We start from the raw sequence: 18,068 nt of genomic DNA, 5'->3' as shown, positions 1-18,068 counted from the left end.
CCAAAAATACTCTCTAATAATGTGGCTCAACTCCATACTACATGTGACCTCAGGAATGTTCGCCTTTCTGAGTCTCAGATTCATCCTTACAAACGATGGGTCATCTTACAAAGACTGAATAATATTTATTTCCTCATAGGTTTGTAGTAAGGATTCAATCAGTGAATGAATATAAAATGTGTTGCACTGTGCCTGGTTCAGCAGAATTAATATACAACACATAAAATGTTGTTTATGTTAGGATCCAATGATTGTGAAATCAGCCTCCAAAACACAGGCTTAACTATGGGACTGTACTTGGTTTGTCTCTTCGGGATTTTCCAAGGGCTATTCAAGTATGCATTTCCTCTTTCTTTGGTAAGTGAATAATGGAATTATGGTCCAGTCACTGCTTTTGAGTTTGAGAAATAGCAAAATCTATCACTGGCCTTATGTCTGATGGAGTAGAGAAACCAGGGAAGCAATATGAAATGGGTTCTGCTACTGATTTGCTGTGTAGCTTTGGGTAGATTTCCCTACCCTCTGGGAACCAGAGTTTCCTCATGGAGGTTATAATCTTCCCCTCATGGCTTTTGTGGGAATCCAATGACATAATGCACTAAAGGGCTTAACACAGTGCCAGGCATATAATAGGTTCCCAGCAAATGTCAGCCCAAATTCTCTGAGCCTCAGTTTTCTCAGCTGTGCAATGGAATCAGTAACTCTGCTTAAACTCCTTCCCTGCTGCTGTGAAGCAGTAGTCATACACACTTGTCATGTCCTGCAAGGACAGAGGCCAGGAGATGCATTTACTAACCATCCACCCGTGGCAGGGACAGTGTGCAGGCTGTTGGTAATACCAGGCTGACACAACAGATAGCTTCTGCCCTCATGTAGCTCATAGTGTAGTAAGGGATCAGATCTTAATAATGAATGCATCATACAAATGGTGGTTCAGTTGTTCAAGGGAAAAAGGAGCAAGTATTCTATGGTCTAGGATAGCTGTGCTCAAGGCTTAAGCTGAGATCTGAAGAGAGAGGAATAACTGGTGAGAAAAGTCAGGGAAAAACATTAGAGTGAGAGTTTCCAGCACATGCAAGAGCCCCGTGGCAAGCGAGCTGGTTGGAGACACAAAAGAGTTAGACTAAGGGGAGTAGGGACAGGAGAAGAGGTAGGAGAGATGGGCAGCACTTTGCAGATGTGAGAGTTTGATGTTCTCCCGAGAGCCATGGAAAGCCATGGGAGGAAGCAAAGGAGGGAGTAATGTGAGAAGATTCTTTTTTTTTTTTCCCCAAAAGTTTCCTCTAACTGGGTGGAGACAGTGGAAGGGAGCGGAGTCTGCAGAGACCCACCAGCAAGGGCCTGCCATGGAGGATTGGAGGGGGGTCTGGCTCCAATGACAATGGAAACTGAGAGCCAAGAGCCAAGGTCCCAGGGAGACTTGGGGCTGGAGGCCACCCTGCTGCTCCCAGGCCATCTCTTAACCCTCACCTCTCTGGGCCCAGTACCCTCAGGGCTTCTCTTTTCCTCCCAGTTCAGCCCTCTCTTGTTATTGTGGGACAGATTCCATCGATGATTCATCCAGGATTTGGGTTTCTTGTTCCAGCTGTTTCCCTTCCCAGCTCTCCCCTGGCTACTTGGAAGGGCCATCAGACCTCCGCGCTCACCATCTAGGGAGGCAGCCAAGAGCCTGCCAGCTAGGGGAGGTCTAAAGGGGAAGGAGCTGGGACTCTGCCAGCCTCAGCACTACCCACACTTTCCACACACTGGAGTTTTGCTCATCCTCTTCCCCACCAGGGAATCCCCTGGCTGGAAGTCCTGTTCATTTTCCCAGGACCTGGTGCCCTAAGGCCATCTTGCCCCTTTTGCTCAGTGGCACCTGTCTTCATTCCTCCCTCAGGAACTCACCTGGTGAAAGAGGCAGGGGCCATAATGGAGCTGTGGACACAAGTATGAAAGAGCTGGGAGTGGAAACTATGACATCTCCTAGAAGTCCAGTGCATATAGAAATTTGTCAAATGAATGCATATTTGGGAAGACCACTGAGAAATTTGGTATGGCTGCAAACGGGTGGTATATGGGCCAAACCAAGCAAACAGAGAGTTTGAAAAACAAGCTAAAACTGATTTACTTGTCAACACCTAAAAATAAGGATGCTTCACATTAACTCAGAAGCTCAATGAAGCCAGCTCAATGGAGCCCACATGGTCACTTAACTCATTCATTCTACTTCCTGGACTCCACAGGCATTTGAGTTTGCACTCCCATCTAGATGATGCGCTTCTCAAGGTTCTGGACTATGAACTGCCACCAGGACCAGGCACACAGTAGGAGCTCAATACATTGTTCGCAAGGTAGATGGATAGTGTTGTGACTCTAAAATATGTCCACAAATTTCTTCACACTTCTCCCCTAAGCAGAGTCCCCTTCTGGATAGGCTGCATTTAGAAGAATCAAATGTGGGGAACTGACAGTCTGTCACTTCTGAGACTAGGTCATAAGAGACATTGTGGCTTCCTCCTTGCTGTCTCTCTGTCACTCACTGTGGGGGAAGCCAGCTGCCCACTTAACATCCCCCCTACTCGAGCAACTCAGTAGAAGTGCCCACGTAGTAAGGAGCTGCCAACAGCCACCACTACTTGCTCACTACATGAGCAAGTGCTTTGGAAGTAAACCCTGCAGCCCAGTCAAGTCTTGGGTTGGCCTTAGCCCCAGCTGACAATCTGATGGTGTCAGGTTGACTTCATAAGAGATCAGAGCTAGATCCACCAGCTAGGCTGCTTCCAACAACCTGTTTTCACAAAAACTGTGTGAAACAATAAATGTTTCAGATGCTGCATGTAATGCATATAATGCACCAGGGGCCTCCCTGGTGACACAAGGTGTTAAAGTCTCAGCACTATAAAGATATCTGTAGCCACTGAAGCAGAAGTTCAATCCCCTGCCTGGGAGTTAACCACATGTTGCAGCAGACCTCTCCTGCCTCGCCCGCTGCTCCCCTCAGCAGTGTATTTCAGTCAATCCAACTGTTCTGCTCCCAACTCTGTCTCTGGTGAATCCTCTCACCTCCCACACCTCTGGCCTGTACCCCAGCTTTTATATGCATAAATAAATAAAAGTAAATCTTTTAAAAAGGCATATAATGCCTCAATAGATAACTGATATGGAAGGATGGTTGGATGCATGCATGGATGGAAAGACAGAGAGACACAGGGTGTGTTAGGAAGGGAGGGGGTTCCATTTGGAAAGTAAGTGGAGGTCAGATCCCAGCTATGTTCATCCTCATGGAGAGCCGGAGGAAATTTGTAATTTGGGGGTGCCATGGTCCTCTCTTCAATTTTAGGCAGGTCACTCAAGCAACCGTGTAGAGGAGGATGAGCGTTAAGCTTGAGAGACTGATTCGGTCTCCCTGGGGAGACAGTGTGCTCTGTGTCTCCAAATCAGCTTCCCCAAACAGCAATCCCACCCCTATATTTTGTGCCCCCCTCTACTCCCCACCCATGGTCCAGGCACTGTCGTTCCCTTATCCTGACTGGCCCTCTGAGTGGTGGATGAGGTCAAGACTTCAGCATTTCTCAGAGGCCAAGTCATTCTCCTCACTCAGAGTCTTCTTTGTGTGGAAGAAATAGTTGCTCCCTCAGCTGGTGGGGGGCCCAGGGAAGGATCAATGGCCTTCAGAGATGGGGAGTGGGGAGCTCTACTGGCCCTTAGTATGATGGGAGTCAGAGCCACCAACCACCCATGGGATTGGGTCAGTCCCAAGATCAAATCTATTAGGGTGGTTTGAACCACCAACACGTGTCATAGGGAAACAAACATACAAATGGGCACCTAGGAGAAATTTTAATGCAAATCAAACCACATGGAAGGCCCATTTCTCATTCATCAAATTGGCAAAAGTTCAAAAATTTGGCAATGCCTGTTGGTGAGGCTTTGAGCAAAGGGGCGCTCTTCCACATCTCTGTTGGGAATGACATCAGATAATATCTAACAAAATGACATATGCTCCACCCTCTGACCCAGGACTTTTACAGCTTACCCTAAAAATACAATTGCACAAATATGAAGAAGCTGTGCACAAGATTATTCATTGCAGCATATCTAGTTTATAACAACATGTTGGAATACCCAACAAATGTTGGCGTGCGAGTGTCCATCTGAGGCTGAATGGTCTATGAGGCCGCACAAGGAAACACTGCAACCAGAAGGGAGAAAAAAATCTCCCTGGACCTATATGGGGCACAAAACAGTAAAATAAGAACCAAGTGTGAAGGACTGCGTTTCGTGTGCTACCTTTTGTGGAGGATAAAACTTAAAAGCATCTATCTGTTTATGTCCATGTTTATTTAATGATGCAAAGCCCAGAAACTTATTGAAGATGGTTTTTCCTGAGGAGTCGGTGGCAATGCCTTGGGGAAGGGAGAGTTGGGAACGAGATTTCTCTGAACATGTTTTGCAAGGGTTTGATTTTTTAACCATGTAAATATTTAACATTTTCAAAAATTAAACTAAATAAAAAGATGAAACCCTAAGCCTTAAACTTGAAAACAAAGAGGAAAATGTATTTTAACTGCATGCCAGATTAATAACGTACCCACACAAAAGAAATCATGTTACTTTGGCCATAAGTCTCTGACTACTCCTTACCCCAGGTGGGATATATTTTAAGGACAGAAGAAACTATAAAGAAGTACTGAACTTTAATAAATAGTATTTGGCAGAGGCACGGCATTTTAATTCTGAAACCACTTTGGTGTGGTGTGAGATAGAAGAAATGAGTAAATATATTAATGACATGGGAAACTGGGTTTTCACTGTAGGAAAAGGAAGGTAAAAATATAGAATGAAGGAAGGCTCTGTGGCCCTGAGTTTTAATTGAGCATTGGTATAAATTCGTATACACACACACACACACATACACACACACACCCTAACCCTGCCCACTGAGGAAACCAGGGAACACCACAACACCTCCAGAGCAATAAACATACTCAGTGTCCAGACCTTAATTCTTACATACCATTTCCCACTAAATGAAACTCCGGTTTTCAGAGAAATGACTGAATTCAGCTTTGTGCAGGGACAATGCAAGGCGAACTTGAAAAATCTTGTCAGAAAGCAAGGAAACCCTCAAGGATGATGAGACAAAGTTGGAATGAGCCAACTTAAAGGGGCTTCCAGTAACCAAAGTTCAGATGAATTGATCAGAAAAAGAAGAATAGTGTGGTTTTCTCAATATTGAAGTGAGAGCTTACAAACAAGGGTCTAGAATGTTCTGTTTGGTAGTGGATTAGAGCTGAAGACAGTAAGTTTTTGTAAGGTTTTGATTTTTTAAAAGACGGTATCTATAGCTTAATATAGCTATAGATGTAGATAGGTTGATAGATTGATTGGTGTGTGTGTATGTGTGTGTGTGTCTACAAAGCTGTATATGTGTATTTCTATAGTTAGTATGCACGCACGTTTTCCCTTGCTCCATCAGTTGAGAGAGCATAGAAACAATGACCCCCCCGCCCAGTAGCAATGAGTACAGCTGGCACCCACATATTAATTTCTCAAAAAAGATTAAAGAAACCATTAGAGAAATGGACTGGGCCAGGAAATAGACAGGAGGAGCCTGGAGTCTCTTGTAGTGCCAAAAAATAAGAAATACTAAAAAACAAACAAAACTCATCATGATGGGAACCACCTGGAGGAGCTTCTAATGACCAACACCAGAATATTGACATAAATGAGTGAATAAATAAGTGGGAAAAATAGATAAATACCATGAGCAGAATTCTAAATGATTTGTGTGAGTATTCCGCCTCCGGCCCCTTCACCCTGATCCCAAAGTGCTGGCTGCACAGGGTGACTTCCTCCCAAAGAACACAGTGTAAAAAGTGGGGAAAGGACTCACTTCACTGTGGAGAAAGGTAGCAAACACCTCCTCAGCCAGGTTGCCAAGGTCAACATCAACAGAGAAAGTCCTGTTGATAGTAAATACTCTTGACATGCTGTCAAGGATAGTGTAATTCACCGGCAGGCTGCCTTAGGTAGCCTCCATTTCTCCCTCCACTTGCCTTGCAAAGATGCCCAGAGAGGTCAGCAGTCTTCCCTGGCCACACAGCATGCCCAGAGGAGAGTCAGGATTCAGACCCACCAGCATTGTAACCCCTAGCCCAGAGCTCTACCCCCAGATCTCAGAATGCTAGGAATGGCAGACACCCAACAGACCTCTTTTTCATCTCATCAGAGCTGTGGACATCAGATGTGTGGGGACCCCCATTCACAGAGAAGGTAAGGAGGGTAGGGCTGGTGGGATTTCCCCACATTATTTTTGCTTGGCAGAGCTGGAAAAAAAATTGGAAGTGGGGCATTCAAGCCCTCAATGCCTGCACACCCTCAATGCCTGCAGCTTCGCCTGATTAACCCCCATCCCTGAAATTCTTAGCCTGACATGCCTCCTTCCCGAAACTCTAGCTTCCTCTTCCTTCTTTCTCATGGGGAACTGCCCCTTCCCCTCTGTGGACACCCAAGGACACCCTGAGCCTCTTCCTGGGATGAAAAACTGTAAATAAAAACTGGGCAACTGGTGCTGTGGCAACTGCAACAGGACAGGGAAGGGGCCAAGGTCATCCTGAGGCTGAGAACTTAGCCTGTGATGAAAGGCTGGATTGTCCTGTGCAGCTGTGCTTGTTTTTCCTTCCCCATTTCAGTCAGCAGCCCTTATTGGGGGTGGTGGCAAAGAATCACTGTCTTCCTGTCTGTGGCCCCACACTCCAGGGAGTGCTCCAGGACTGTCCTCCAGAGGTCCTCACGTGTGGCCTCCCCTTCTGGTTTCTCATCAAAGTGGAATCTCAGGTCTGAAGAGCAGGAAGGGGCCTCAGAAGTCGTGGGATCCAGCTGTTGCCACATCAGAATGACTTGTGGGTATTTATTACATACAGATGTCCCCCCCTCTCCTCCAGAATCAGAACCCCGAGGGCTAGGACTGGAAATTGCAGTTTTAATAAACACAGCAGGCTAGTGAGACCCCTGGTTTTACAGATTAAGAAAAACTGGGTTCCAGAGAGGGACAGGATCACTGAGAAAATTTTATGAGTAGAACCAAGCCAATTCGTTCATTCATTCATTCATTTATAAAAAAACATTCACTCATCTCTGACTATACTAGACTGTGCTGAAGAGTTTGCTCACAAGATGTTCACAAAAAGCAAGCAAAGCAAAACAAAACAGCCCAGATTCTTCAGAGGTACATTGAGAAGAACTAAGGTTGAGATGTTTAACATACTGTGGTTGCCTAGGGAAGGGTACCTTAATCCAGACAAAGGCATAGTGATCAGGGAGGCTGCCTGGAGGAGGTGATAACACAAGCAGAATCTTAAAGTAGCCATAGGGAATATCTAAGGAAAGGAGAAGGAACCCCCTATGTAAGTGGATCAGCATGAATAAGGCCTCCAGGTGAGAAGCAACTTGGTGTATGAAGTCAGCCAAAAGCAGTTCAGTGTTACTGGAGCCCAAAATGTAAAGCAAGAAGCTCACTCACTGATTACATTTGTTGAATGTTTACTGTATGCTGAACCCTATTCAGTCACTGGATTTTGGCACAGTGAACAGACAGTCTTAGTCCTCGTAGACCTTATCTTCTAATGTATTGTTAATTCTAATGTAATTACATTCTGCTGGGAAAGAGAGAAAAACACAAGCTAATAACCAAGTAAATGCATGAGGAGGAATGTAAAGCAGACTAAAGAACTGGGGTCTTCTGTTTCATGAGGGTAGTCAGCGAAGGTCTCTCAGGAAAAAATGACCATTAATGGAGATTTTTTATTTTTTTTATTTATTTTTTTATTTTTTATTTTTTTACATTTCACTGAACAGACTTTATTAGTCTTTTTGGATAGAAACAGGAATTTATTTGCCAGGAAGGATGATCCCATCATACTTCTGCTGGAACCAGCGCATGGCCTCCTCTTTGCTGATTCTGTGTTTGGCCCCAATGCAGCCTGTCCTGCGTTTCTTGTCTGCGATGCTGAAACCTGGCCTATCCAGCACCACATAGAAGTCCAGGCCGTAGATACCAATGCTTGGATCATATTTGATTCCCAGATCGATGTGTTCCTGGATCCCAAAGCCAAAGTTTCCAGTATCTGAGAAGTTATTTTTTTGTAACTCGTATTCTCGCACCTTTAGACCTTTCTCCAAGATTTCTTCTGCCTTGGCACCACGGACTGTGCAATGAACAGTAATTTTTTCATTTCTCCGGATGCCAAAGGATCTGACGGTGTATCTAGCTTTGGAGAACACGGGGGTCTGACCTGTGAGCTGCTCCAGCACCTTGGCTGCCCGGGTCAGTCTGTCTCCACTCTCCCCCACACAGATGTTGAGGCAGAGCTTGTGGATGCGAAGTTCCCGCATGGGGTTCTCCTTTTCACCCTGATCCTGCGCCATGATGGAGAACAGGAAGAGAGAGCGGCGCTTCCGGCCCACGGCCTTATGGGCCAGTAATGGAGATTTTTTAAAAGAATGTATTTATTTATGCATGCAGGAACTGGGGTATAGGCCAGAGGTGTGGAATGTGAGAGGATTCACTAGAGTCAGAGTGGGGAGCAGAACAGGCAGATCTACAGAAATATACTGCTAAGGGAAGCAGTGAGTGAGGCAGGAGAGGTCTACTGCACCATGTCGGTCGCGCTCTGGCTGGCTGGGGATCAAACTCAAGCCGCAGAAGCTATGGATAGCTTCACAGTGCTGTGCTTAACCTCTTGTGACACGGGGGAGGCTCTAATGGAGATTTAAAGGAAGCAAGGAATCCTAGTGGAGTGTCTCTAGGAAGATGGAGCAGCAAATGCAAAGGTCCTGAGGCAAGAGCTAGATGCAACTGGAGAAAAGTTGGCAGGAACCAAATTTAAAAGGCACTTACGTTACTTGCTAAGAATTTTTTTTTTTTAATTTTTGTAAAGTATAAGAAGCTAACCAAAGATTTAAGCAGAAGAGGGGCATGGCCTAATTTAGATTTTAAAAGTCCTTCTGTTTGCTATGTAGAGAATGGAAGCGGGTGGAAAGATTACTTTGGTGGTCCAGCCAGGAGGAGAGGGTGGTCTGGATTGCAGTGCAAGGGCATGAGGCAATGAGGAGGAGAGAAGTAATGCTAGGCTAAGTCTCCAGGAGGCAAAATCCATAGGCCTAGTTGTTGCTATTGTAGGGGAGGTGTCTAGGCTGGTGGCCAGGATGACCCCAGGTTGCTGGCACGAGGCAGGGCCATCACTTAGTTGGAGACATTCCAGGAGTAGCAGGACTGCAGAGAAGATACATTTAGCTTTGAGCCCAAGATTCTTGTGGGGTGTTCCTCTCCATGGGGAGGCGGGGATTGGGGAGAAACAATCTGGGGAACTAGAGAAATCTGGGTTAGAGTGGGAGAGTTGGGGAGTTGGCAGTATAATGCGGGGTTGGTGGGAGGCTAGATCCACTGATTGTTTATTGATATTAAACAGAAAGGGAAGGGGGTTTTATGGGGTGAAGCATAAATGCACATGGAACCAGAGAAAGAGCTGTGTAAGTCCCAAGGAGAGTGAGATCTTTTGGGCAAAGCCAAGGGATGCTTCAAGAGAAAGAGATAGGGGTGTTCAAGCTGCTTACAGATCCATCCCGTCAAGGATTAAAATAGTTCCTCATGATTTTCCTTAGGCACTGCTCTCCATGGGTTGTTGAGGAAGTCTCTTCCAGGTTGTATTCATTATCTGTTGCTGGGTTACAAATGACTCCACAACTCAGAGACTTAAAGCGCAATGGACATTTATGATCTCTCAATTTCTGTGGATCATGAACTTGGGAATGGCTTCGCTGCACTGATCTGGATCAGAGGTCTGGCTGGGGTTGTCATCCAAAGGTTGGCCAAGGCTGCAGACCTCCAAATACTCGACCAGTGTGTCTGTCAAGTCCCACTTCCAAGATGGGTGCCTTTACCTGGCTAATAAATGGTGCTGGCAGTTGGCAACCCCTCAGTCTCTCATCCTGAGGGCCACTTCACAGGGCTGCTTGAGGAGCCTTCCAGCATGGCTTCCCCCAGGGTGCAAAGGAATGTGGGAGCCACCACATCTCCTACCTGACCTCAGAAGTCACACACTGTTATTGGCACAATAGCATGTCAGAGTCAGCCTCCCCTCAAAAGAGGGAAAGGACTGTCCATGGAAACAAGGGTCACTGGGGTTATATTGAAGGCTGCATCCACCAGACATGAAGGTAAGGACATAAAGCGCCCAGCTGTATGTGGGACATGATGGCTCTGAAAGTCTTGCAAAGACCACCCGTCTTCATAACCCGATGATCCTTGCTTCACACAGCATCTCTGTCAGAATGCTTTTCACAGTTTACCCTTTCTAATCATTTACACGTCTCCCCTATTCTAATATGCTTTTAAAAAATAACAAACAGGTGACTAAAAGGAATGTCTGTTGAGTTTGAAAGTAGTTCTTCCATTTTTTCACACAGCAGATATGGTTACTGAGCTCCTGTTGTGTGGCAAGCATTGTTCTTTGCACTGGAGATGGTGAAGTGAGGAGGTGAACCCTGCCACCCTAACACGTTCACGCTCACGTGCTAGAGCCACCCCAACCAAACACCACCCACAGGCTGCTTTCTACCACAGACCTTCATTTTCTCACAGATCTGGAGGCTAAAAGTTCAAAATCAAAATGTCTTTAGAGTTGGTTCCTTTGGAGGCCTGTGGAGAAAGAATGTAGTCTCTTCTCCTGGCTTGTGAGAGGCCATTTTCACATTAACCCACCATTCTCCGTGTGTGTATGTGTGTGTTTGTGTGTGTGTGTGTCTTCCTTTTTTGTGGCTCACCCTCCATGACCTCCTTTTAACTGGATGGCCTCTATAAGACCCAGTCTCCAAATAAGGACACATTTTGAGGTACTGAGAGTTAGGACTTCAGCATAGCAATTGGGGGAACACAATTCAACACACAACATTGGTCTCGCAATCTAGGGAGGGGACAGACAAAAGGCAAATAAACATATGCTATCTCAGGATTATAAAAAGAGAGAAAGCAGGGCAAGGGGGGGTGAGTGACCAAGAGGAGGGTATTGCTGGTATCTGTGGGGTAGAAGATTCCAGGGGCTGAAAGCAGAGGGTGGTGAGGGCAGGAAGTAGAAATCTGGGCCAGGCAGACAAATGGGGCTTTGAGGAGGTTTGGCTGAGGAGAGGGAGGGCAGTTACTGGAGGGAGGTTTGGAGGGGGGTCAAAGAAAAGTTCTATCTGATTTTATAAAGGAGAATTTTGTGAGCTGAGGAGACTCAAAAAGGGTCAGGAAAGGGGCCAAGACTGCAGGTGGAGGGCTGGGCCTTTCCTGGAGCTGAGAGGAAGGGGAGAGGAGGAAGAGGCAGGTGCACAGGCCAGAGTGTGGGGGAGGGGAGGAAAGGAGGTGAAAAACTACCACTGCTTGTGGATATGTAGGGGTGAAGGTGTGAGGAGGAAGAAGGCTTAGGGACACAGGAAACTGGGGGTGGGGCCCCCCAGCCCTGTCTCAATTCCCAGACCTCCTCTCTTTTATCCCTCCCTTACCTCTGCAAACTCTGGCCCACCCATTTCCTGCCCATCTCTCCCAGGGGCCTCCTGGGAGGTGTCTCTGGAGCCCTCTGTCCCCACCACAGTTCACTCTCACCAATGGATGCTGTGCTCTTTCCCTGTGTCTCCCATCATGGAGACCACGTGGCCCACGGTCAAGACAATCTCTATCTGGCCACAGGGAAGTTCTGACCATTTTTGAAACTCTTTAAGAAGCTGTATTTTGTCTTTTCACATCCCCAGACCCTGCCCCATTTCTTGAAAATTCTCTAGTGAAGCCCCCTTGGTCAGAGGACAAATCCAAGCCTCCAAGGCCCTGCGTGGGTTGGCTTCTGTCCCACTTTAAAAAAATTTTTTTGAAGTCATTTTAGATATTCAGAAGAGTTGCACAAACAGGATGGAATATTCTAATATACTTTCACCTAGGTTCCCCTACTCTTACCATCTTACATAATAACTGCAGTACATTTAGCAAACCCACAAAATTAACATCGGGACAATGTGTTATTTTTATAGTAAATGAACGAATATGGATGCAAAGATATATATATTTTTTGAGGTACAACAATGGATGCTTTTGAACCCACCCATCCATTAAGAAATAGAACATCCCCCCATACTCCCTGTGTGCCCCTCTGTGATCATGTAAACCCCGCCCCCCATAATTGTAGCTGCAGGGTTTTAATTTATGTAGTTGATTCAGAGGGAAATGCCATCAAGAGAAGAATTTTTTTGCTTACATTTCCCAAAGGAAGGGGACACACACCCCACTCACAACCATATAGAAAAGACATTGGGGTGGTCAGAAGGCAGAAGCAGGCATAGGGTTTATCTCCCCAAAAAAAGAGGTGGTCAGATAGGCATCTTCCAAGATGTCCAATACATGACACTTGGGTATGTGGAACTAAGGGCAGTTGAGGCCCTGGAGGCAAAGGAGCCCTTGCCTTTCCCTTAATCCCATCACCCTGCCCCTAACTGAAGACATGATCACCTTTCTTTCTAATGTGGTTGGGGATATCACCCAGGGGCAGATTTATCCATGCACATAACCTCTCTATTTTTTTTTTTTCCACCAAAGATGAAGTTATGGGGCCTCCCTGGTGGCCTAGGAGATAAGTCTCAGTGCTACCACCAATGCCCTTCCACAATGGCCTGAGTTTGATCCCCAGCCAGGGAACCAACCACATGGCCCAGCAGACCTCTCCTATTTCACGCACGGTACCCCTCAGCAGCGTATTTCAGTAGATCCTCCTGTCCTGCTCCCCACTCTGTCTCTGGTGAATCTTCTCACCTCCTACACCCCAGTTCTTCTACACATACACACAAAAAAGATGAAGTCACCCCCTTCTTATGGGAACCGCCCCCCTTCTGTCAGTGTTCTTAGCAAAGGACATAAACCCCAAGTTTACCACCATTTTACGTTAGAATTTCCAGCTTTGTAAGTTCTTCATAAGTATATTGTTAAATTTAGTCTTTTTCTCCTACTGATCAATGTGATATTCATTTGTTTGTTTCTCCAGCCTTAGAAGGACCGGAAGGGGTGGGGGGATTTCCCTCTGATTCGTGACGCAGGGCATTGCTTAGACATGGCATTTATTGTGGTTTCCACAGAAAAGGCAAGGCAGGGCTGGGTGAACAGTTTAGGATTGGCTAGCTTGAATAATTCCAGTGGGGTTTGGGCTGTAGGGGTGGTCTCTAATTGCCTAGGAGCTGGCCCTGCACGATACAGGGCAGGGGAAATGTAGTCTTGGTGTGTGGGTTAGGTAAAGAGGTGGTAGGAGGTCAAGACTCGGATTATATTTTGCATATAAAAATCATGCCCTTTGCGGCCTCTAGAACTGGCTAGCCCTAGGAGGGCTGTCTCTCCTAGACCAGCAAGATTTTTGAGATGTCAGAACACCATAAGAAACAGAAAGTAAAAGGCCTCCCCTGCTGGCGCAGTGGTTGAGCAATGGGCTGCGAAGCTGCCTGCACAGCCTCTGCAGCACAAGTTCGATCCCTGGCCACTGGCAAGGGTCCCACATGGCGCGCAGACCTCTCCTGCCTCCGCTGCTCCCCTCAGCAGTGTACTTCGTCAGTCTGCCTGTTCTGTTCCCTGCTCTGGCTCTGGTGAATTCTCACCCTCCCGTGCTTCTGACTGTACCCAGTGCTTGTGTAGATAAATAAATAAATCTTTGAAAAAAAAAAAAAAAGAAAGTAAAAAGCATGATTAATACCATCCTCCCTCCAGCCTCCTGGCCTTGCCTGAGGTAACCATACTCTTGCCTTTCCAGTAGTTCTCCTTCTATCTAAATTGTTAAATAAAATATTCCTTTGTTTTGTCTGTTTACATACTCGATAAATGCAGTCATACTGAATGTATTCTCCTGCCATTACTTTTCTCCGTGGACATTGTGCTTTTGAGATTCCTCCTTGTAGACATGGGCAGTTCATTCAGTTCGAGTATTTCACTGTCTGCCTAGAACAGTGTATTGTACAACCACATGTTACAATATGTATTTTCTGTTAATGGCTATTTGAGTTCTTTCCAGGTTCTCTGCTATGTGAACAATGTTTCTGTGAGCATTCCTGCATATGTTGCTAATACAGAGATGCCAAGGCTGCTTTTGCATAAGCCCAGGAGTGCAAGTGCATATGCATGTATGTTTGCATCACAGTGCAGGGTCTTCAGCTTTAGTAAAGAAACCAAAAGCTGATTTTCAAAATACATGCCCACCAATTCTCCCAACCCTCATATCTTTTCAAGCTAACTTTCAAATTTTTGCCAATCCTATGGGTATGTAATGATATCTCATTGAGTCTTAATCCACACTCCCCTCAATAAAGAGGTTGAGTAATTTCTCTCCTGTTTATGATCATTTCTGCTTCTTCTTTTATGAAATTCTTGTTCGTGTTTTTTGGCCCATTTTCTACTATGTTATTTATGGGTCTCTTTCTTATTAATTCACTTGGTTAGTTATGTGTGTTGTAAATACTGCAGATTTTGACCTGTTCTTTTGTTCTCTTAATCGGGTTTTTGATGAATGGCAGTTATCAATTTAGTTGAAGATTTCCTTTAAATGTTTTGAATATCTAAAGGAAAGTTTCCTTTACGTTCTTGAATCTTATTATAGTCTTCCTATGGGTTATAGTCTTCATCAAAGGATTTTTCCTTAAGGAAATTCTCATTTTATCCTAAACTTGTAATTTTTACCATTTACATTTAAACCCTTAATCTGCAGGTTTTTTAAAAGATTTATTTATTTATTTATTTATTTATTTATTTATTTATTTATTTATTTATACAAGCACTGAGTACAGTCAGAGCATGGAAAGGTGAGAGAATTCACCAGAGCCAGAGCAGGGAACAGGCAGACTGATGAAATACACTGCTGAGGGGAGCAGCAGGCACGGCAAAAGAGGTCTGCATGCCATGTGGGACCCTCGCCAGTGGCCGGGGATCAAACTGGGGCTGCAGAGGCTGCGGGCAGCTGTGCAGGCCAGCACTCAATGGCTGCGCCCAGGGGAGGCCCTGCAGTAGATTTTTTTTTTTAAAGGATATATTTATTTTTTTTAATTATTATTTTTATTTATTTATTTATACAAGCACTGGGTACAGTCAGAAGTGCAGGAGGGTGAGAGAATTCACCAAAGCCAGAGCGGGAAGCAGAGCAGGCAGAAGGACCAAGGTACACTGCTGAGGGGAGCAGCGGGTGGCAGGAGAGTCTGTGCGCCATGTGGGACCCTCCTCCGGTGGCCAGGAATCGAACCAGCGCTGCAGAGGCTGCAGGCAGCTTCGCAACCCAGTGCTCAACCACTGCACCACCCGGGAGGCCCCCTGCAGTAGATTTTTAATACATGATATAAAGTAGGAAATTAATTTCATTTTCTTCCATATGAACAGCCAATTATTCCAGCACTGTTTATTGGCAAGACCAGTCTTACCTTCTAATTTGTAGTGCAGGTTGTTAAGGGAAAAGTAAAATGAAGTAAAATCACATGTGTCTCTTTGTCTTAGCAAGGATGTTATTTATTATAAAAATCAACTAAAGCTAGAAAAGAATCCATTTGTATATTGAACAAGAGGGGGTTGTTTAAGCCCATTTTTGTACATCCCTACAATGTACCACATGAAGTAAATAGATGTAGATTACTACGTAGTGATGTGGAAAGAGATTTTAAAAGAGCAGACTATAGAACCACACACATAGTATAATATTCTTTAAGCTATCTAAACCTGTGCTCCTAGATGCATTTCAAAGAAGGAAGATTTATATTAAACTGCTAGCAGTTTGTATTTATAAGTTATTAAATATTGAATAACTATATCAGACAAACAACCAAACACAACTCAAAAGAAAAGATGTTGAATACACTTAGGATCATACCCTAGAATCAAGCAATCCACCCTTAGATTTTTACCCAAGAGAAATAAAAACCTATGTTCACACAAAAAATTGCATACAAATGTTTAAAAAACTCTATTCATAATCATCAGAAATTAGAAGCAACACAAATTCCAGCAACTGATGAATGGTTAAATAAACTGGAGTCTATCCACAGGATGGACTAGTACTCAGAAATAAAAAGAAGCGCTGGTAAGAGAGGGATACAGAGCCTCCCTGGTGGCGCAACCTATGAAGCTGTCCACAGCCACTGCAGCAAGAGTTCAATCCCCGGCCAGGGAGGAGACCCACATGGTGCAGCAGACCTCTCCTGACTAGCCTGCTGCTCCCCTCAGCAGTGTGTTTCTTCAGTCTGCCTGTTCTGTTCCCCACTCTGTCTCTGGTGAATCCTCTCATCCTCTATACCTCTGGCCTATGCCCAGTTCTTGTATGCATAAATAAACCTTTAAAAAGAGAGAGAGAGAGGGCCTCCCCGGTGGCGCAGCGGTTGGGCGCTGGGTTGCGGGGCTGCCCGCAGCCTCTGCGGTGCCGGTTCGATCCCCGGCTGCTCCCCGGCCACCGGAGGAGGGTCCTGCATGGCGCGCAGACCTCTCCTGCCGCCGGCTGCTCCCCTCGGCGGTGTGCTTCGGTCCTTCTGCCTGTTCTGCTCCCCGCTCAGGCTCTGGTGGGTTCTCTCGCCCTCCCGCACTTCTGGCTGTGCCCAGTGCATGTGTAAACAGGCAAACAAACAAATAAATGAATAAATAAAGACATGCCTCTATTAAAAAAGAGAGAGAGAGAGAGAGAGAGAGAGAGACCGAGACCGTGTACCATGCTGTGAAGGAAGCCAGACTCAAACGGCTACATACTCTGGTCCCATTGACATAACATTCTGGAAAAGGCAAATATGGGATAGGATAAGAAAGCATCAGTGGTTGCCAGGGGCTGCGGTGGTGGGAGGAGCTGACTACAAAGGGGTACAATTTGTGGGGAAAAGGAACTATTCTATATGTCGATTATAGCGGTGATAACCTGACTATGGGTTTGCTGATGTTATATCACAGTGACACAAACACCAGCAAAGGTGACTTTATTGCTTGCAAATTACACCTCAATAAAAAATGCAAACTATAAAAGGTGCTGCGTGCTGCATATAATACCTTTGTAAATCATCATAAGCCAACAACGCAAAAGCTAAGGAAAGATGTGTTGTGTAAGAACATTTAATGATATGCAAAAACATTCACAAAGTCAAATGAATATCCATGTTACACAGCTAATAGGCTTCCATCTGTGTCTGTGTGTCGGTAATGGACAAAAACAGACATAGGCACGCACTGGCTGACAGACAAACTGCTAGGGAAACACCAAGAGGCTGTCCACAAGTCTCTGAGTGAGGGGTTACAGCTGATGGCTATTTTCTTTTGCTCCTGTGTTTGCTAATTTTCCCACGATGATCACACTTTGTCCTGGCTCCCTGGAGCCACTGGAGTCCCGGACTGGCTCCGGGAGCCTGGGAGGAGGTGGCCACTCCACAGCTGGGAAAACAGCAGCCCCTAGATGAACCCTGAGTCCTGCCCTGTCAATGCTTATTTTTCCTCCCTTGGGCAGACAAGACAAGAGACACAGAAGAAGCCCTTTCAGCTGTCACAAGGTAGCCTGGACCTCTCAGAGCCAGTGGCCACCATGTGGTCAACTCTTCCCCACTGCCTAGACCCCTGCATCTGAGAATAAGGTCAAGAGGGGGGCTCTGATGCTCTCCGACATACCCCAAATTAATTACTTATCAACTGTGTGTCCCTGGGTTAGTTACTCAAACTCTCTGAGCTGTGTCCTCTGAACTGAGCTGCAGTGGGTGCCTACTTCATCAGGATGTTGTACGGGTATACATTCATGTGTATGCATGCCCCTATGCATGAGTGCAGGTCACTTAGCACGATGCCTGGCATCACTTAAGTGCTCAGTAAGGATCTAGGAAGATTGTTGCACAAATCCCACTGATAACTGTGTGAGTCCACTGGCCCCGCTCAGGGCAGGTGGCAATCTAAGGGTCATAGTCCTGACAACCCTCCCCAATAATTTTTTAAATGACTCAAGTTTCTTGCTTGCAATTTTGGACATCCCAAAGGGGATATGCACACTGTACAGGATTACTTCCTAGTAATTCCGTTT

At 45.6% G+C, this 18,068-nt stretch overlaps 1 protein-coding gene across 1 annotated transcript; it reads right to left on the bottom strand.

The window, feature by feature from the left end:
* Positions 1–7,826: 7,826 nt before the first annotated feature.
* On the bottom strand, positions 7,827–8,445 carry LOC119253820 (60S ribosomal protein L11-like). The gene has a single exon (XM_037521101.2). The coding sequence runs from the start codon at positions 8,410–8,412 to the stop codon at positions 7,876–7,878; it is 537 nt and encodes a 178-aa protein (XP_037376998.1). The 5' UTR covers positions 8,413–8,445; the 3' UTR covers positions 7,827–7,875.
* Between the last annotated feature and the right edge of the window lie 9,623 nt (positions 8,446–18,068).

Source organism: Talpa occidentalis, unplaced genomic scaffold, assembly GCF_014898055.3.
Source record: "Talpa occidentalis isolate TD23 unplaced genomic scaffold, MPIMG_talOcc4v2.1 talOcc4.10, whole genome shotgun sequence".
Classification (NCBI taxonomy): domain Eukaryota; kingdom Metazoa; phylum Chordata; class Mammalia; order Eulipotyphla; family Talpidae; genus Talpa; species Talpa occidentalis.
The sequence above is the reverse complement of the archived record's forward strand: the minus strand, read 5'-3'. Positions and strand labels throughout refer to the sequence as shown.

What these genes read in the sequence shown, in the direction of transcription:
- LOC119253820 (XM_037521101.2), bottom strand. Translation starts at nt 8,412, where the DNA reads ATGGCGCAGGATCAGGGTGAAAAGGAGAACCCCATGCGGGAACTTCGC.